At 38.0% G+C, this 21420-nt stretch overlaps 2 protein-coding genes and 1 long non-coding RNA gene across 5 annotated transcripts in view; 1 reads left to right on the top strand and 2 right to left on the bottom strand.

The window, feature by feature from the left end:
• CEP85L (centrosomal protein 85 like) overlaps positions 1 to 21420 on the top strand; it is a 129655-nt gene that overhangs the window by 73302 nt on the left and 34933 nt on the right. The gene's annotated exons all lie outside the window — the stretch shown is intronic.
• LOC130250892 (uncharacterized) lies at positions 4258 to 19676 on the bottom strand. The gene is made up of 3 exons (XR_008840054.1): positions 19434 to 19676; positions 15257 to 15291; positions 4258 to 7480 (listed from the first exon to the last, which is right to left on the bottom strand). It is a non-coding gene; the product is annotated as an uncharacterized LOC130250892 (long non-coding RNA).
• Positions 12333 to 12691, bottom strand: PLN (phospholamban). Its single transcript, XM_056487013.1, has one exon. It carries the CDS (start codon positions 12568 to 12570, stop codon positions 12412 to 12414), a length of 159 nt encoding a protein of 52 aa, XP_056342988.1. The 5' UTR covers positions 12571 to 12691; the 3' UTR covers positions 12333 to 12411.

The following is a 21420-nucleotide window of genomic DNA, read 5'->3' as shown; positions in this document are numbered from 1 at the left end:
ATTACTGCTTATTTTTTTGCTGATAAAATCAACTAACAGTAGTCAACAAATCTGGTTTATTTAAATAAGATAGTGTATGTGATGCATACATGAAATATTTTCATGTTGAGACTATCAAGCACATAGTTTTAAGAGATAGGTAATGCTTTCTAAGATGGCAATTCACAGTCTTTGTTTCTAGCTTTTCCCCTAATGGGGAAGTACAGTATGTGAAGGAAGACAATATTTAAAATCTACGTGTTAATGTTTACCTGTGTGGTCAGTTTGGCTTGGCTTGACCAAAAAAATCTCAGTTTACAATTTATAAATTTATCTGAAGGCATTTCTCAGTTAGATTAGGCTATTAGCTTAGCAGAGTTAATCTAGCTGTATGTTCAGATTTCCTGTTTCCTTCAGCCTGAAGTACATGAAGTAATTTACAAAGAGTTGTGCTCAAGCTTTCTTGTTCCTGTTGTATATGGATGGAAAGAATGACAAATTTAGAGATTCTTAACATCCAGTTTTGCTCTTAATAGTGATCTGGTTTTGGTTTTTGGTAGTGTTTTGATTTTTTTATTGTGTTGGGTTTTTATGGGGTTGTTTTTTTTTTAACCTAAGAAAATTGAAGCCAATTACTATGGCCTAACTAGTAGTTATCTCAAGGTTTGTCTAAACACCTGATATTGTTACAGGTAGCCATTCTTTACCTTTATGCTGCAGAAGACCTCGTCTTTCTCTAAGCATTTTGGAGATTCTGATGTTGGTAAATTCCCCAGGTAGGGAGTGAAGCTGATGGAGTCCTCTCATAACCGAAGTGGCAGAGGCTGGCTCAGTGCTGAGGCTGGGTCCAGGGCACTGCCAGCTGGGCTCTGGGCAGGTGGCAGCAGCTGTTGGTGGCATTGAGGAGCACACAAGGAGTTTGGGAAGCGACAGCGGGGTACCATGGTGGAGCTTGATCTGTCCATTCATTCAAGTCCTCCCAAACACCTGAGATGTGTAGTTGGTTGCAGCCACCAGAGGTGCTGTCTGTGAGATTTGTGATCAGGTTACTGTGCCTGGTGGTTCTCTCCTTGGGTTTAAATGTACAGAATAACAGAATATTAAAGGTTGGAAGGGACCTTAGGATCATCTAGTCCCAACCCCCTCTGCCATGGGCAGGGACACCTCCCACTGAACCAGGAGGCCTGGACACTGCCAGGGTTGGGGCATCCACAGCTTCCCTGAGCAACCTGTTTCTGTGTCTTACCATCCTCATAGAAAAGAATTTCTTCCTAATATTCAGCCTTACATTTCCCCTTTTTCAGTTTGTACCCATTACTCCATATCCTATCACTGCAGTTCCTGTGAAGGAACTCCAGTAGGACCCCTTCAGATACTGGAAGGTTGCTGTGAGGTTTCCGTACAACCTTCTCTTCTCCAGGTTGAACAGTCCCACCTTCCTCAGCCTGTTTTCATAGGAGGAATGCTCCAGTTTTGTGGCCTCCTTTGGACTTGCTCCAACAATTCCACATTCTTCTTTATGTTAGGGACACCAGAACTGTATGCAGTACTCTAGACCGGGTCTCACAAGAGTAGATTAAGCTTTATTTACTTATTTACTTCATTTAGGTATGTTTCTCTTCATCATCTTATATGTGCCTTTGCAACACTGTTTAGGATGTGTGTTTTAGAAATTTATTTTTTATATCAAAACAATTCCCAACTTTTGTCCTTCATGTTTCAGAAGTGCTTTTCCCCTCTGATCATATTTAAATACAGTATGAAGGCAAAGTTAAATGTTTGAAACAGATGAAGCCCTGTATGTGTTATTACAGTTATTCAGAAACTTTCATCCATGCAGGCATCGCTACCAAGCTGTGTTTGGAGGACAGAGCCAGCAGGGGGAACACAAGCATTATTTATCTTTGATTCAAAAACATTGCTGCACCTTTCCAGGTTTTTGAGATTTGACATTTTGCCTAAAACTGGCTTTTTTTATGTTTGTTTGTTTATTTTTTGTTTTACCTGTAACTTTTTCGTCTCTGTGGAAGAAATCCAGATGGCCTTAGCAAGCACTTCCATTGGCATGATCTGGAGTCATATTGCTGGGCCTTGAAATGGATCCATTTTATGTCCTCAAATGATATGCAGTTGTGAAGTAGGACCCAGAGAAGGTTAAACCATGTGAAAGAGCCTTTGGGCTCTTAGAGGCATCCCCTGCCCTCTCTGTCTTTCTGACAGTGGTTACACATGTAAGGAGGAAAGATGCTGGAAGCGATGAAGAAATGAGAATGGTTCTTCTTGTTTTGACACCTGTTTTTTAAAGAAACCTGAGCATCATTCTGCTGTGGCCTTTTTTCAGAGATCACGTGTACCTGGGAACTGGTATTTTATTATCTCTGAGAAACCAAGAAAACTGCAATCCTAAGTGAAAGATATATCTAAGAGAGAGAGTAGAAGGCATAAGAGTAAGCTGATGATTTATAAAGGGGCAAAAGCCACAGCTCTATGTAATTGTTTCTGTTTTTCTTTTCCTTTTAGTGAGGATTTGCTTTTTTTGCTTTTAATACAGATGTATGTTTATGGAAATGTAGTGGTTTTTGTAGGACTGTAAAGAATTAGTTTATCTTTGTTATTTTTCTTTAAAACTACCGTTGCCTTGGACAGAGAATACAACAAACTTTGCTTTCAACTGTTAATCTAGAGCAGCTTTGGCCATCTTCAAGATAGCTGCACTCTGTAGCCTCCCCTTCTACCAGCCTATCACTAATGAAGTAAGAATAGACAGCAAAAATTTTCTGAGTGGATTTTGAGGACTGATGGTTCGGGGACAGCTGTTGGACTTAAAAATACACACTACAAATAAGTTTTTATGTCCTCACAGATTAATACAGACAATTGACCATGGAAAATTGTATAATTCAAAGTTAATTTTTGTAAAATCAGACAAGCTTTCTATTTGTTTACTCTAAAGACTAATGGAAAGTATAATGTAACACCCCCAAAAGCTGTTCTAAGTTTACTTTCAAGCTTAAGATCCTCTGCTTCCTTAGTAGTCTGAAGTTGACTGAACTGAGTGGTTTTTCTTATACTTTGCTCCCCAAATTATAACACCTATAACGTGGCTTTTCCATTCCAATTGTAAATGTGGGTTGTAAAATAAAATTTCCTGTGCATTGTAAGGGAAGCTCAGAGCGTTGAGTAGAAGGCCTACAGCTACATTGTGATTGTGCTTTGGGACATGGTCAGGTTTGCAACTGCAGAAAAAGTGCTGTGGAACAACAGAATGCCTCTTAGAGAAGGTGCATCCTTCAGCTGTGGATGTGATGTTTTTGCATTCCAGAAATAAATTTCCAAGGAGAATCTGGTCTTTGGTTATTTTTTAGCATCATGGAATTGCATCTGAAAATTAATTTCCTTAGCTGATGTGCATTATTTAATGTATGCTTTTTGAAAATACACATTCTCCTGCACATTTCCTAGGAACAGATTTTGACAGTTCTTTGGTTTATGGAGTTCAGTTTATGTGCCAAAGAAAGAAATATTGCTTTAATGAAAACAGTTTCCATGCAGAATTTGTATTTCACCATACACTTAATTGTTTAATTTTTTTCAATATACAGCTGATCTTTGAATAAGGAAATGTGTGATAGGTACTGTATTAAGGAAAAAAACTGCTTATAACACACAACAGCATTTCTCATTTACTGAACTTGGAGGCCATAAAATCTAAATTAAAATTATGTTTTCAAGCAGTGGCATTTCATAAAGTCTGATCCTTTTATACATCCTATTATCTTAATGCATGTAGATACATGCTGTGTGCTAGTCCAAAATTAGATTAAAAATGAAAGCATGTCTTTAAAATTGTTGGAGATCATATAATAACAAGGAAAGCTTCAGAAGATTGCATATCTACATATTAACTTTGTACAGTGTTGTAAGTATCACAGTATGAATCTCTTTAGTCCAGTATACAGAGCATATGTATGATTTCTTCATGGTGTGCTAAATTGTGTCAGAATATTGCAGAGATAATCGGTGGAAATTACTTAAGTGCATCTTTTCCCTTTAATGTACCTGGTTTAGTGTTTTGTTTTTTTTTTTTTAATGAGGAAAACACTGGATTGATCCTACCATGTATATAAAAGTTGCTGGAAATTAAGTTTTAATGCAATGAGAAGTTTAGAGTTATTAGAACAATTTTCATTGCAAAACAGAAAAGGAAGAATGCATGCATATCTGAACATTGGTAAACAAAGCTGTAAAACTTTATTGAAAGAAAAGTCATAACATTCGTCAGATAACATTGTTGCCACATAAAACTTTATTCTTAAATGTCAGCTCAAAGCTAGGGTTTTTTTACAATCCTGTCAGATCAAAAAATTAAAATTATTAGTATCAACGTTTTTCCTATATCACGTTTTCATGAAACCATGCTTTTCAGGAATATGAAACTTTCTAATGTGAGGGATTATCGCTTTTAGCTAGCAGAGTGAACTCCTTTACTGTGAGCCATAACTAAGCTTTTATGGTCTGTTCCTTTTGCTGTGAAGTTCGTAGCCCAGCAAATGGGATTCCATTCATTATAAGGTGCTTGTAGGTTCAGTCTGCAGTAAGTGCTAGCAGATGATTGGAAACCAAACTTGGACTCTGCTTGATTGCAAAAAGAGCCTTGGCATTGGTTAGCTGATAACTTTGCAGCTTTATATGTCATCTTGGGGAAATGCATGTTTCAGTTTCAGCAGTGTATTTCTGCATTTGTTGAGGATTCTGTCACGTTTAATGCTGACTGAGAGGAGGCTACTGGGATTATATCTGGGGATTGTTTTTCCACATCTAACAGCAAAGTTTCTCACAGACTTCCTTGGTGTGTAATTTTTGATCTGGAAATATGTGCTTGTTGGTGGCAGTAGGCTCATCTTCCTCAATTTATTAAAAAGTAATATGAGATTTTATTGTTTTGTCAGGGCCAACTGGTGTCACAGTGCTTTCCCTAATATAGGGAAACTTCTGAATATGCATATAGACAATAAGCTTTGGGTAATCCCAAGCAGTACGTCACTGAATAACCATTTTGTTGGGAAAACTGTTTTTATTCTTCTTTGGGCTGGAGTGGATTTCCTGTTTGTTTCTGTGGTTTTGGTGTGCTTTGAGCCATCTATGTCAAGCATCAGCAGGAGTTCTCTTAAGCAATACACAACTATGTAACCATTACCACATATATTTCTGGTATATAAATTTACAGATTTTTTTTAAAGTAGAATATTTTGAGATTCTCAAAGTAAATTGTGAAGTGCTTATGGTGATGTAGCTGTGTGAAGTTTTCTGCTTTAAATGCAAACAGTTTGGAATTCATACTACTGTAGCAATCAGCATTAAAATCAGCATTGCTATGGGTATGTAGTCTGCAGAAGCTATTTTAAATGTTTATTGTGCATATTTTGGAGCAGGTAAGAAAAAAGCTTTCATTTTAACTCTCTGTGATGCTCTAGGCCATTGTGCTGGTTTGGCTGGGGCAGAGGTAATTTCCTTCATAGCAGCTGGTAGGGAACTACAGTTTGGACTTGTACCAAACCATAGTCCCGTGCTAACTACTATACCATGAAGAAAATTAACTTTATTCCAGACAAGACCAGCACACTAATGCTCTGTAAGCTTTGGAGCAGGTAGCATGGAGTGGAATGTGGATACCTATTTAATGGTAGGACTTCTTCAAGCTCTCGGGTTTGCTGCCTTTTCCTGTGAAAAGTTTATTCATAGGTTCAGTTTAGATGAGTCTCCTGCAGATAACTGAGTAACAATAGTGATTATATGGAAGTTCTGGATGTGAACATTAATAGATTAGCTCTGTAATATACTCAGCAGTGTATGTGCTGAATCAGGGGTGTGTATGCAATAGGAAGCTCGAGCTGAGGCTTCTCCCATCCATGAAATAACATCTGCCTCTTTTGTACATGCATTAATATGCATATGTATGGCAATAAATTTACTGTACAATATATGTTTGTTGGTGCACACTGTTTCTGTGTTTCACTTGGGAAAGTGAGATGCTAAGAGAAAGTTGTTTGGCTCCAATGTGATGTATGAAAAGCTGCTTCTGGTCCTCTCCTTTCCCAGCACTTCTCATGTTTTTAGTGCTACCTTCTGGAAAATCCAACAAAAGTGTGCTCTTGTTGGTCACTCCCCTTCCCAGGACCCTGTGGGGGAAGTACATCATCCTGTAAAGAGCCACAAAAGAAGGTCCTGTAAGAAGCTTTTGCTGCATGCGCAGAGGTGAGGACAGGCTATGGACTGATGATTGCACTGGCACATAACAAGTGGTCTGTCAAATACGGCTGGAGGGCTCCCACACTGCTCACTTGACCTGTGCATAAGTGGTAAATCCTCTTACTGAGGCTGTAATGCATCTTGGGTTTGTGCAGCTGCACTTCTGCTGGTGTATGTGCTGGTGCTGAGGGTTTCCTGGACAGTTATCATAACCCCGAGTAATGGCCCTTTGTTTTTCAGTTGTTTTGACAGCTGCTGCTTTTGATATGCAGGCTAACAGAAGGCTTCTGGCTTTTAAGGTGTTGCAGTAAACCACAGGTGGTCTAAAAAATAATTTTGTTTTCATATTTGACCTTCATTTATCTGCATCTCGGGTACTGCAAGCTGCTTTTCAGGGATATCTTTGTTTCCATTTACAGCATCTGTGCTTTTCTCTCCACAGGTAATTGGATGTGTGCTGTCAACTCAAAACTGGCATTTTGGTTTGCCTTCCTAGTGTCATTTCCCATGAAGTATATGTTATACAGAAATCCCATTTTAAAAATTTGATTTCTGCTGTCCCCATTTTGCAGGAATTATGTTCCTTGAATACTGCAAATAATTTGTAGATCTTTGAATAACAATCAGCTGTAGCAATGAGAAACTACAGTTGCTGCTGATGCATTCTTGAGTTTCTTCAGGTCCTCAGCAAGGCTGTGGGTGCTTTCTTCACTGAGTGGCAGGTGGATAGATACTTGTGCACTGCTCTTAGGATTGCTTTCTGATACAGTTGGAGGGGGAACACATTCTCTAACTGTTGGATATTTCAGCCTCTGCAGTCTTTGCATACTTGTATTCAGGTAGTCTGGAGTGTCTGCATTATCATTGCAAAATCCACTGGGTGAAATCTGACAAGGAGGAGCCTCACAGAGGTTCACATCAGCTTCACAAGGATAAATGCGAGCACTAGAACCAAGACAATGAGCAGAAAGTTGAGTAGAAGGTTGAGACCTCTGTTATTGGCAAGATCCATAATGTGCATCAGTCTGCCCTCTTGTGCCTGCAGCAGGTTCTTAATTGTAGCTTAGGCGGTTGCTCCTTCAGTACTAAGCCATGTAGGTTCATATGAATTCCATTCCACAGCTCTTCCCCTAGTTTTTAGTTTCTGCCACTTAAGAAAAAAATGTATGCTTAAAATAGCTAGTTGTTTGGCAGGTGTTTTTTCCTGGAAAATTATCCTGGATGCTACTACAAGCCTTTTTTTCTCAAATACCTTAAAAATAAAATGAAATAAGATTACAGTTAATGATAATTTTCATTCCAGTACTGAAGAATTTCTGAAGAACTAATAATTGGAGGAAGAACTTGTTTGGTACAGTTTGGCACTTCATTGACTTTTTTAATGTGTATGGTACTTTCCAGGCCCATTGAATTTTCAAAGGAGTGAATGTTCTCAGGATTGTTGAAAATTTACTTCTAAAATACCTCTATAGGTGAAACACTCCTCTGCCCCCTGCTTTCTTATCTGGGCAAAATGTCTGTTAATAGAAGTATTTCCTACCCTTCTAGGGTTTGGCATTGTGCAGTGCAGTCGTGTTTAGCTGGCAATGTTCTGTGTAAGGTCCCTTGCAGTCTTGCAAATGCCTTACAAAGAATCTGGATTGAGCTGGCAGAGGATGTGTCCTTAGTGCTTTTAATAGCACTTATGCAATTACTTATTTTAAGATAGCATTAGTAACTTAACAATTGGGTTTTATTAATAGAAATATATGTACATAAATGAAAGGAACAGATAAACCCACTCAGCCCTAACACTGCCAACAGTTGCCAAAACTTCCTTTTAATAATTAGCTACATTTTTAGTGAACATCACAAGAGGGCAGTGTTTTATAGTTTTAAATTGTACACAAAGGTGTAACTTCTGGCATTATTCTGCCTTAAAAGAAAAGAAAATAAGCTTATAAAGCAATCAATAAGATATTACTACAGTAAATATAGGGCCTGTGTTAATTAATTTAAATTACCAGGGTTCTTATTGAGATGAGCATCAGTTTTTAAAGGAAACATTTAAATAAATTTATTCAGGGTTTTTGTTTGTTTTTGTTTTTTTTTTTCTCCTTCACTTTTTATCATGGAGGTCAAAGCTAAAAGGATTACATTTGCTGTTAAATAAGACATCTCTGGATCTTGCAGGATTTCACAAAAAAAAATTGTAATTGTATTCTGCTAGGCACTATTCATTAATTGCCATACAGATTCAGGTATCTGATCTGTAATCTATAATGTATTGATATGCTTCTAAATATAAATGGGAACACTCCCTAAATGAAGGTGTTCGATTACTCTGCCCTAATTTTGGCAGAGAGGATATAGATAAAGTATTTTTCAGCATACATTAAAAAGTGTGTACATTTTTTATGATTATTGTTCTGTGTGTATCCCAGAATGGATGAGGCTGGGGGGACTACCATCTGCCTGCTCAAGCAGGGTCACTCTAGAGCATGCGGCTCAGGATCATGTCCAGGTGGTGTCTGAACATCTCCTGTGGAGGAGACTCCATGGCCTCTCTGGGCAACCTGTTCCAGTGCACAATCACCTGCACAGTGAAGAAATTCTTCCTCATGTTCAGGTGGCACTTCCAGTGTGTCAGTTTCTGCCCATTGCCTCTTGTCCTGTTGCTTGGCACCACCCAGCAGAGCCTGGCTCCACACTCTTGACATCCTCGAACTTTCCTCTTAAGAGAAATACTCCATTGCCTTATTGATCTTTGTCATCCTTGGCTGCACCAGCCCCACGAGCTCCATCTCTCTCTTGTACTGAGGAGCCCAGAACTGGACACAGCACCACAGCCTCTCTAGGGTGGAGTAGAAGGGGCAGGACCATCTATCTCCCTTGACCTGCTGGGAATGCTCTTCCTAATGCATGCCAGGGTACCACTGGCCTAGCTGTGCCATTGGCCATTGGTGTAGTTGTAGCAAAACTTGCATAAATATTCTTTGTGCAGGGGGGTGACAAACATTTTGTACATGTTGTGTAATAATTTTGGTTAAGGATGTTTTACTCTTGTCTGTCCACTGAGTGGTTCAGTGCTGCCAGGAAGGGAACTTGTTGCTAAATTGATGTAGAACAGTTATTCAAGAAATCCAAGTATATGCTGCCTTCTAAAACACCTTACTGACTAGTCTTGGTCAGAGCCAAGTTTCAATTTTTAAATGGGTCATGTTTTCACATAGAGAATAATATCAATTATTGAATCAATTATTGTATCATTTCTTGCTAAGGAGCTGGCTGAGGAAACACATCTTTAAAACCACCATATTTTGGTTCCTGATTCAGCTCCTTCCCAGTATAAAACTCCCATGGAAGTTGGTAATTTTTTTTTTTTTTTTTTTGAGGAAGATTAATACCAGATTGTTGCCTGTTTGGCTGTCTTTATTCACTATTAGTGTGTGAGATGACCTTAGGAAAAAGATATATGCTTGGGTGGAGTGGATCAGAGAACTGAAAACTTAATCCAAGCTACGTGATGTACATGTTTGCAATTTTTATTATGGCTTATAAAGGTGGTGAACTTTTTGATTATATTTGCAGAAAATTCATTATGAATAGTTACAAGCACTAGCTACTGAGTGGGAATCAGGTACATGCAAGTGACCTGGACATCACAGCATAGTCAAGATTACTCTTGAAAAACAAAACAGAATAAACAGAGATTTAGAAAATTAGAAATCTGTGTGATGACTAGCTTCTTTTCACATAACTTTAATAAGTAAGTAATAGAATGGATGCTTCTTTCTAAACAAATTGGATGTATTTTATGTATTAATATTTTTCAAGCAGCCCTTTTATTAAATCAAAATACTGTAGATATTATTTTTAAAGCTTATGTAAGTCTACAAAGAAGACTATATTATGTACAAAAGAGTTTTTTAAATTTTTGGCTTCAGTTGACAAATGGTGATATAGAGGATACTAACAGGTTTTTTGATCAACAGAAGCCTAAGACACAAATGAACCGTATAGTATATGCAATATATCTGTATTGCTGTAAAATAGCAGAAGGGCTTCCAGTTTATTGATAACTTGGTTTTGTTCTTGGTTGGTTATTGTTTAAAATAAGTTACAAGTTTTTGGGGTATGTAAGAGGAAATTGAAGGGTTTGTTTTTATTGGGCTACATTTTTTTTTAGCAATGCTTTACTCTGACTCCTTCATCTTATTGGCTTGTGAAGCCTATAACCCAAACATGTCCTCAGAATGTAGTGCTGATGCTTTACACCTAACACTTTTTTTCAGCAAGTGTTCAGTACTGTAAAACTGTTGTCTGTTTCCAGTTGAAGTCTCTTCAAACACATCAAAAACAAAGCAAGCAAAAGCTAGAAACTCTATCCATCACAAAAATACAGATTTGAAAAGGGAAGGAAAGCAAGAAAGATTAAAAGGGGAAATATGATTGCTAAGATATCATGTGTTTGTGAGAGTGGTCAGAATGCATGAAATGGAAATTGAGATTTACACAGTTCAAGTCAGTAATGCTCCTGTACTAACTTCAAGTGTGGGGTGTGTTGCCAGTCTCATCAGTGCTTGCCCTAATCCTCGTACAAGTAGCTATCTTAATTTCCTCTAGTGGGTAACCAACCTTATTTCAGAGTCTGGTGTCAACATACCTACTCACCAGATAGGAAATTCACCACTGCATTTGCTTGCATTCTATTGAATCCAGAGTTCTTCAAAGATTTCTTCCCTTCCCGCTCAGCTGTTCATTGTCAACTTCTACTCATGAAATATTAAGTCTTAAAGGCAGAATACAAGATAAACTTGTTTTGATTTTCTGTGTTAGTCAGTAAGAATGTTTACATAGAATGGAATAGAAGAATATCTCTAAAAAATGGATGTCTGTCTGACTTCTGTCTGTTGATTCTTGAGCTTTCTCTAAATTTGAAAAGTGTATCAAATTTCTAGGAATTTTGCTTAATACCAGCAACATGTAATAGGATTAGTAGAGTTGGAAGTCTTCTACTCAGTCTTGTTACTCACTATTTGTAGAGTAGAAGTGCCATCTTTTGTGCATAACCTGTGGTTTATATGTTGAGAAGATATTTCAGTGCTTTCCTCTCCTGTGCATAATTGTTTACATTGAACTTTCTTTTTTTTTTTTTTCATTTTAGGAAATTACTTGCATGTTCTCTAGCAGGAATTTGCAGCTGAAAATGGGGATGTTACATATATTTGTATGGATGCATTTCAGTCACAATAGTAAGGTGACCTAGACTTTTCTCTTTGCCACATCAGTTGTAAGACACCTCATGTGACATTGGCAAGTTCCAAGTTTTTTGTCATTTTAAACTAAGGAAATTATTACATAAATTAGAACAGGCCTTAATTAAGTTGTCTAACGGCAGATACTAAGAACTCAGAGAATCCGAGTTGTGCCAATTGTCATGTCAGTCAAATGACTATGGAAAACAAAATTTTTTATTGTATCAGTTATGGTGGTGTCAATTTTTTTCAGCAAAACATAATGAATAATCTTTTCAGATGTCACATATACAAGATCTCTTCAATAGGGAGAAAAACATATGAAATAGTTTTTCCTTTCTGACTTAGAAGATATTTTTGTTTCATTCTCATATTCCTTTGAAAAACTCTAAAGCAATTTGAATGCCTTCAATTTATAATGCAGAGATGCAGCACCTTGAATTAAGCAGAGCAGAAATTTTCCAAGGATGTGTTGAGGGCTGTCTACCTGTAAGCTCTTCTTTGGCAGGCATGGTCCAAATTTGGAGCCCTTCTAAGGGCTTAAAGATTTTCAGAGAAACCTAAAAACACTTAGGCCCCCAAAAAGTGGTGGTGGTGTTTATCTGACTAAAACACTGAATTTACCAGCTGCTGGCTGTTGCTGATCGGAGCAGATAATCTCATTTACTGATACTTTACCCCATGTAGTAAAGGCATCTCTTTATTGAGGCTGACAAATTGAGTCATGCAGACTTTGTAACTACAGGCTCTAGACGCTGTTCTGCACAGCAAAGGTGTTTTTAATACATGTAGCAGGCAGTAAGATAACAGAGCACTGGTTGGCACACTCTAGTCCAAGTGCTAGCCCCTGTCGCATGGGGGTCCTTGCACTGGGAGCTGCATGTGTAGGTCTCTCTTCCCCCTAGGGTGACTTTCCTAGAGGACAGGGCAGAGAAGTGCTGGAACTTCAGAGAAGCATCACAATGATACAGATCAGCAAGAGGCAGATTAAAATCAGGCAGAAATTCACAAAGAGCTCTTGGAGCCTTTGGCGTGCTTGTGGGTTGACCTCAATAGTTGAGGCTCTCCTGAGAGCGGAGCGGGTCATGTGTTGGACCTTCTCCATGGCAACGAGAAAGCAGAGGGCACAAATCAGAGCTTTTAGGAGAGCAGGAGAGAAGAGCAGTGGTCAGGAACAGTGCAAAGTGCCTAATATCTTCTCTTTGCTTTAGACAGCCTTTGCGGAGCTGGAAAGCAGGAAAGCAGAGAATTAGAAGTGCAGAAATATTTTTATGAGTGCAAATGGAGATTGTTTTAAAGTTCTAGAAAGAAAAAGAAAACAGATAAAATAGCAGATTGCTTTTACAAGCAGATTGTTTTTAGGTTAAAGCAGGATTTTAAAATTTTGGGGTTTTAAGTTTAGATTTGTGCTATATTATGCTTCTCTTCTTGAAGGCTACTGAGCACCTACTTCTTAGCAGTGTTGAGGAACTGTACTATGGAAACTCTGGATATATGGGTTTTCCCCAGATTATTGCTTTAGATCCTAAGCTCTCTATCTCCCAGAGTCTCTGAAAAGGCTGTGGCTGATTGCCTTTCCACACACACCCTCTGCTTTATTTGTTCAAGCACATGTGAAGGCTTGATGATAAGAGTAGGGTCACAGACCTTTCAGCCAGGAGATCTGGATAGTCCTGCTGGCTGGTACTGACAGGGCAGATAATCTGATTTACCAGTACCTTTTTCTGGAAGGGAGGAAAAGAAATCTTCTTGAAGTATGTCCATTCCAAGAAAAAGTTCTTTATGGTGGGCAATTAAAACCTAATGCATCACTGCTGTATGGAAATTTGGAAGCACAGTTCTCAACAGACATGGCAGAGTAAGGACTAAATATTTTCTTATACATGTAGGACAACATGTTACAAACATGGATGCAAAGGCAGAGGACTGCTGCAAAGAACAAAACAAAGCATTTGCATAACTTTATCTTTTAAGTGAGTGTTACATTTAAAGTGTGTATTTTCCTCTTTTTTAGTGGCAGATAGAAGGACAAGGTGTCAGTTGTTTTGTTTTAAAACTCCAAATAAGTAGTTGCAAAAAACTACTAAAAAAGTAAACCCTCCTGTACAAACTTTCCATGGCAAGAAGCTGGATTTGATATATGCTTGCTTATGGTGAGTAGGATTCTGAATGTAGGTGCTGTCAGAATGTGGAAACTTGGTTTTTAAAATAATGATGATATATGCATCTGTCAGACTTGGTTCCTAAAGCTGCAATTATCCCTAAACTTTTTATGAATTTTTATTGTGTTCATATATTTCACAGAAGACCTTTCCTTGTCACCACTTCATTTTTTTTTTCATGGAAACAAGTGAAATTATATATGCCACATAAAGGAAAACAATTGCTTAGATGTCTGTTGCCCAATTTACATGATAATCTGGACTGAATCAGAGAAATTTTGTTGCCCCTGAGTTTGTCTTTATATGTAGCTAAAATGGAAAAACCCTAAAAGGAAATGGAAGTGTCTTTTAGGCTCTTCCTTTCTTAATCCCTCCATGTAGGGCTGTGGAGTCAAATGGTACTGTATGAACAGAATGTGTGTGTTTTCAGTGGCAGTGTTGGTATTTGAGAGACTTTCAAAAGCAATCAGATTGCACATGGTTATTTTAATGCCTTTAGAGGATTCCATGTGATGACATCTCCGCCTCAAACTGAACTTCAGAATTTGTTATGATTTTTTGAGCTGTAGATCTTAACTTTATTGTGAAAAAAACATACACCAGAACATGCTCTTGTAGTGACTACAATTTTTCATCTTTGTTTGACTTTATATTGTACCTATTTTCATCTATTTAAGCAGTTAAAATGCTTGCCAAGTATATTCTGCTTAGCTCTTTGCTAGTCACAATCTGTCCCAAGTGCAGTAAAAGTAAGACATACACAGGAATTCTAAAGTCTCTTGGCTGAATGCACATTCATTCTCCCAGCCCAGTACAGGCTGGAGTGCATTAAACTGTTTATCTTCTTGCAGACAAGTCCCAGTAGATGAACCACAAATGGATTTACATGGATAGAGAGGAGTTTGTATAACTGGCTTCTGTGACAGACACTGCCCAGAGTACAGCATTTCCTCTGGGTGACTTCATCATAGCATTTTATGTCATTTTTTCAGTGTCAGGTGTGTGCAACTCTTGGTCTTTGGGCTGTGTGTGACCTGCTGCAGCAACATTTATCTTTCCTGGTTGTTTTTTTTTCCCTTGGGGCCCACAGAAGATTGGAACAGCATCAATGTGTACCTGTGTACATGCAGAATAAATGTACATTCCATTTCAGGTGCACTGCATTAGGTGTATCTGCACTCTTGCTGGCACCTGCACTGTTGCATTGCTTCATCTGTTTCACTTGCATGACTCAAGGGGTGAGGCCCTGGGCCTCTGAAGTGCATCCATAAAAAGCAATATTATCTGGGTGGGCATCACAGATGCAAGGCCGAAATAGATATTTGCACATACGTGACCAAAAGGGGATACTAAAGGATTTTCAAAAATGGAAGGCAGTGTAAGTTAAAATCTCTTTGCCTCATACAGCTGGAAAACATTGTAGAGAAGGGATGAGGAGAGAACAAAATTGATTGATTTTTCTTGATTTAATAGTTTAAGTAGTTTGGAAGTCTTTGAAACATCTGTGTGTTGTTTAACCTCCTACGCCTATCTGTGGGATAGGTTTTCTTGTGAGCAAAGACAGTTCTGTGTCTGTATTTCAACAAGTTTGTCTTTACAAGTGCTCAAGTTCAACTAATAAACACATACCTTGCCTGTTAATCCTCCATGGTGCTGTCACCCACCTAAAGTGTGCAGAAAGAGAAACAGATTCAGTAACGCAGCTGCATATGGGCGGTTATCAAGGTCAAAATGGACAGCTTGGAAAATAATTACACAGAAACAAAGACTGATCATTGTCACAAATAGTAGCTGCTCTGCTGTTCAGTCATTTTAGGCCAATATAAAGAATTGTGCATGCATACAACACTTCTTGAAACAAAAAGGACAAATTATATTTGATATTTTTTAAAAGTCACGAAGTGTGACTCGTGTGACAAGACTGAGCATCACACAAGAGGAACAGTTGGCTGCATTGCTGTGCAGTTTTGGTATTTCAGTCCTGTTAATGGATGTGCAAGGCTTGTCTTAGGCACAGGATGAATCTGCAGGAAGAAGTCTGGTGCCTAACCCTGTATGTTACTATGTACGGAATTCCCTATACCCCATGCTTTAGAATGAGTCACTGATCACAATTACTGCTTCCCACTTTGCTGGCATGTGACTGTTTCCCTGATTTGTATTAGGTTATTTTAGTCTTTGTTCCTGGGTGCCCTTCACAATGAGAGGGGGTATGTGACTAAAGTGTAAACTGTGGGCCATGCTCATTCCTGGTGCAACTGCGTTGACTCCTTTGAAGTCACGCAGGATAAATTTGGCTCCCTTGGAAATGCCACAGCCTGTTTCCTGTCATATGTTCACTAAATGCAGCAGTGATATCAGTGGAATAGAAGAGGTCTGACTTACTTGAATTCTTGCAGTTCCACATGACCAAGTGGAGCCCTGAGGGGCTGTTTAAGCTATGTTGCATAAGTCTATTGCATAGATTTGTACAATGAGATATCCCAAAACCCCAGTAATTGGTTTCTATCCATTGGAAAAAAAAAAAAAAAAAAAAAAAAGTCTTACTAACCATAAACATAGTGATGGAAAAGGTACCATAAAGTTATGTTGACTGAAGATTTAGGCACTGACTTGTGGCATGTAATGTCATTTTGCAGTCTGGAGGAAACATTTCCTTGGGATGGGGCAAGAAGCAACAATTCAGCTCACAGTTTGAGAAGTGCTGGTGACAGGAAAAGAGCTCATTTAATCTTTATCTTTTGTTTGTTTTGTACTGAAGTGTCATGTGTGTTTCAGACAGCATATGGGAAGACTCACACTTTAGATTCTTTTTCCTCCCCCTTACAAATTCATTGTTTCTACAATCTTTCTTCTGAGTAGCTTTGATGTTCTTACTGTTCTAAGACACAAGATCAACACTAAGAGCCTCTACTTGTCCATGAGAATGGTGTAGGTGACAAGAAATTACTCTGATGAATAGTTGAACACGCTAGTCATTTTGGGTTTTGAAATATATCCACGTATCTTGTGGACAACTGGGACTTGTATGCATGCTGGTCCATTAGTGTAGCCTGGGAACCAGTGCTTTGGGCTGGTTTTTAAGTTGGTTAAATTCCCTGTAGCTGTTGCAGGACCGTGCAGTGGGACCTTGGGCAGGTTCTTCAGTCTCCATACTCATGAGTTCCCTTCATCAAAATAAGACATAAAATAACTGTATACCAACTCCAATCTGTTGATGTAATCTGCCTTTTACATAGTAAATTTTTTTTAGGAAATGAACTCCATCCTCTGCTGCGTTCACTGATTATCTACAAGTTGATTCATGTTGAGTTTTAGCTATGGTGGTTCATAATGTCCCTTAAATAGGAAATGGTCTAAGTGCAATTTGAATTAAAGTAAAAGTTGCAATACATCTAGCATGTATAAAAGATAGAAGTGGAAGGGGATGCTACAAGTTTTGTTTTTAACCTTCTAGCAGCTCAGGGAGCAATGACATGACATTGATTGAGAAGGATATAATACACAAATTCAACTTCTGAGAAGTTACTTGGTGCCAGGAGAGTCCTGTTAAGCCTTTTTTCAATCTCCAGAAAGCAAAAGCAGTCTCTACTTCTAAAGTGTCTTGTAGTTTTAAAATTTTACTTCCCAATAGGATTTTTCATTTCTCCAGCTGGGGTACTTTTCTATTCCTAAATCAAATTATTCTTCAAGCAAACAAAAATTTGCTGTTCTAGTTCTGTATGTGTATCCATATATTTTTGTTTGCTGATGGTCTGAAAAAGCAGTGAAAATCACCTTCACACTACTAGTTAAAAACTGATTTCAGTGAGTTTCCTGTTGTACAATGGAGGCACTATATTCTTAACTTCCTCAGAGGATGAGAAATAAATGCAGCTTTTAAAAATAAAAATGTGGTAATACATAAATCTGAATCTCTCTTAAATAACAATCACATTGTCAACTTGACAAATGAGTACCAAAAAAAAAAAAAGACAGGAGATTGCCTGCTGTAAATGAAATGCCTAATTTCACATTGATTTGTAACACTTATCACCTGCCCTGTAGCACATACCTCTGTCATGACTGTAGATTGTTTCTCAAGATTTGGATGTCTGTGACATGGGATGTTATAAGTGTGAAATTTTAAAATTTAATTTAACAGCTGAACCACTCTCTCATCTACATTAAATTACTGAACTCTAACAGGATAAAATTGAGATAATGGGGCAGCTAACCTGCTGTAGCTATGGGCTGCACTCCAGCTTCCAGGGAAGAGCTGCCTACAGCAGTGTCTGTGTGTGTGTTCAATCTATGTTTGTATGCATAAAGTCTGTATTTTTAAAGGTCTGCACATGCAATATTTGTGGTAGAAGAGAAAGATTCTCTGGGTGGTAAAATAAACCTTAACTCCTCTGTTCACTTGAAAATGCATTCTATGTATAACTTCAAGCTTGAAAAAAAATCTGTCTCGAAATCTTCTTGCTCTTTGTAGGCACTGGGAGGTCTTAAGTGCTGCTTCTGCCTACTGAAAACAGCTGCTAGAGAGCCCTGCAACAGATTGTTTGCCTTAGGAGTTACAGCATGTCCAGACATTTCTCTCACTTGAATATTCAAAACTGGCACAAGGCTGCTGAGCACAAAACCAAGCGCGTGAATATGTCTTTGCCTGATGCCTCCCAGTCACTAATAGGAAAAGGAATTAGGTGTATTTGTTCACTAACATGGAAAATACACCTCACAAAATTAAAAGTCTATATTAGGTTTGTCTCTTCTGTAACCAGAACCATATGTAGACATAAGTTTTAAGATGTGAATTGATGAAAAGAGGGGAAACACAATTGTAAGGAGCATAGGTACCTTAGAGACATACATATTCATGAATTACATTTCTTCTTAAAATATTTGTATGTGTAAATATTGAATGTTCTCTATGTGACATGTTTCTCTGAGATGCACCTTTTTTCAGTGATTTTAAAGCTGGGATTGTATTTCTTTGTGCAACATGTCTGTGCTTTTCCTAGAAACAAATGGGTTATTTTCTGCATTTGAAATTCAGTTCATGATGTTACAAATCCTAGCTGAATTATTTCTCTGTTATTATAGAAGCAATCTAGGACAAGTGTATTAGTTACATTGAACAACAGGAGAAAATAAACTATTAATGGATGTCACAGCAAAAACACTACATGGATTCTGCAGCTTGAACTGCACTCAGAGTAACATGGTGTAATTTCAGTTCTAGTACTGCTATAAATCACTTAAATTTTTTAATTAAGGGTAACTTTTCAACATACAGAAAACCAAATGGTTTGCCCTCTCAATGTGTTAGATTAGAAAAATGTTTTACAGAGTTAATGGTGAAAGAGCTTCTTTACACTTGCTGGTCATTGAATAGGCACCTTTGGGAAAAAAGAATGCCTCTACGAAACTTTAGGAGAATTATTTTCTTTGTAGATTTTGGATTAAAAACAAAATGAAACAGACAAAGGAAATAACAATCAAAAGGTATTAAATTTAAAAGGAAAGACAAAGGTGTGAGAAGCATGATGAAACCTCCTCGCCTCCTTGTGCAATACCATCTGTATAAATCATCTACCCAAGGACAGCTGTATATAGGAAATTATATTGCCATTACCATTGCTGAAAGACTCTCCACACAGAAGTATATCTTTGACTCAGAGCTATAATGCCTATATTTCCATATTTTTGATAAACAGTTAAAACCAGCTGTTAATTTCAGTAGAGGAGTTTTTTGTAGAAAAGTGCAGCTACAGCATGCCTTCCTGCAAGAATTAAGAGATTACACAGAAGAGAGGTTCCTTACCCCTGGTGTGACTTAGTGAAGCACAGAGGAGCTTGCTCTGGGCTGTGGGATGTGCCTGTAGATCTCTGGCAACTTGTCCGAGTCTGTGACCAAGTTCTGGAAACAATTGAAGTAGGCTGAGGGAAAAAAATAACAAAAGTTTCAGAGGCAGGACTCACGGTGTCACTCAGCAGCTCACAAGTTGATTGGTCCCATTTGCCTTCTGACACAGGCAGTGGCTCCTGTAAACTTGTTCCCAGCACTAATGTATTAAACATGGGCAGCACCTTTCCTTTTGTGAAAGGAGCTGTGTGGCAGGGAGACCACCTGCTCAATCACAGGATGAAGGAATCCGGGAAGCTGCATGCTTCAGTGGGGTAGCAAAGGGAGCTGCTCCCTGGCATGCTGCCTTTTTTTAAACAGGAACTTAACTGGGAACTTACTCAGGGAGCTGCTTTGGATGTGTTGCTTTTGCTATACCAATGTTTCTTCTTCATAAAAAAACCTAAATAGTGAGGGCTGACACATTTCTTATGGGTGTTTGACTTAGAATGGTATCTTTTTGTCCAAAGTTTTTTGAACTACACTTTCAATATGTATAGTTTTGATAATTCTGTTACATAGCTGGTATTCCGTTTATAGTGTATGATGAATGCTTCCCAATATCATCTTTCTTCTCACGGTGCTTAAACTGAAATCACTTTCCTGTATTTCAATTCTCTTCCAACCTTTAATGGAGGGGGTTAGAGGATTTTTTTTTTTCCAAATCTGGCATATGTAAGTTTATCTCTGAAATTTATCATTACTATACATTTTAAAATATTTATCTTTCCTTTAGAACACATTTCCACATTTTTTCTTCTCCTCCCACTTTCTGTGGCTGGAAACTATTTAAGTGAATTTTTGAGAACCCTTTCTCTTTGTTTGGATAGGAGTAGCAGCTTGACACTGCTTTACAGGTTATCTTACATATACTTTCCTGTTTTGAGAAGTGACTACCTAGTGCATACACAGAGTAGGTTTTGTGCATTGGGGAAGTGAAGGATTTACTGGATGCAAAAGGATTAAGCTGTCAAGTGAGAGCATCCAGTATCAGGCTTTCTGTGTGGATGCAACCAACAGCATGTGCCTTTTCCTGATTCTGAAATAGCAGGCAAAAATACAGAAGCTCAGCCTAACTGAATGCTTATAGATTCAGTTTTGACAATAATTGTTTAGCATAGATGAGTGCTTGGCTTTAAGCAGGAGCCCATACAGGATGGGGTTTTTTGTTTTGTTTGGGTTTTTTATTCCCTGGAAGCCCTGCTGCGGTACATCATTCAAACCAGAGACAGAAGGGCTTTGGGGGTGATGTACAACCCTGTTGCAAATTAAGCTCTGTTTTTATTTTTGTAAATATGGTTTAGCTCTTCTGCAAATTGGTTATATCATAGTTGAAGTTAGCAACTTGGTTTTAGTATAATAAATTGTCCTGCTTTCAGCTGTCCTTTAGTATCAAACTCCGGAAGTCTGGGGTCACATATTTCAGTTGAAAGTTAATTGAATATCTTCACAGTGAGGAGTGATGGTTCTTTACTGGTGCACAGTGTTTCATAATTTACTTATAATGGCATTATTAACATTATAAATCTCTCACAGTCAAGCAAACTGTATTTGGCTTTTTTATGAGGGAAGTTTCATGTTTTTATTGTATGCTGTCATCCAAGAAAAGTGCTAGCATTGGATTGTTTGCTTTTTTATGAAACTTCTACTATTGAAATTCACCCTCTATATTTTGTTATGAAGTCCAACACCCAGCACTGCAACAGCTGCAGTGCCATTCCTCTCTTTTACCAAATCAATGCAAAATTGTCATTATTTAGTTACACTACCCCAAATTCTTGGCTCTTTTTGTTAATGAATTGGAGCTTTTTTAGAGATTAGATACCTTAAGAGAATTTGGTTTTGTTTGTGAGCTGCTGACACAGTCATAGCCTGGTCTCCATATTAAGAAGTGATACTTATATGT

Source organism: Oenanthe melanoleuca, chromosome 3 (genome assembly GCF_029582105.1).
Source record: "Oenanthe melanoleuca isolate GR-GAL-2019-014 chromosome 3, OMel1.0, whole genome shotgun sequence".
NCBI lineage: Eukaryota > Metazoa > Chordata > Aves > Passeriformes > Muscicapidae > Oenanthe > Oenanthe melanoleuca.
This window is presented reverse-complemented; position numbering and strand designations above follow the sequence as displayed.

Coding starts and splice junctions, on each gene's coding strand:
- PLN (XM_056487013.1), bottom strand. CDS start 12,570: ATGGAGAAGGTCCAACACATGACCCGCTCCGCTCTCAGGAGAGCCTCA.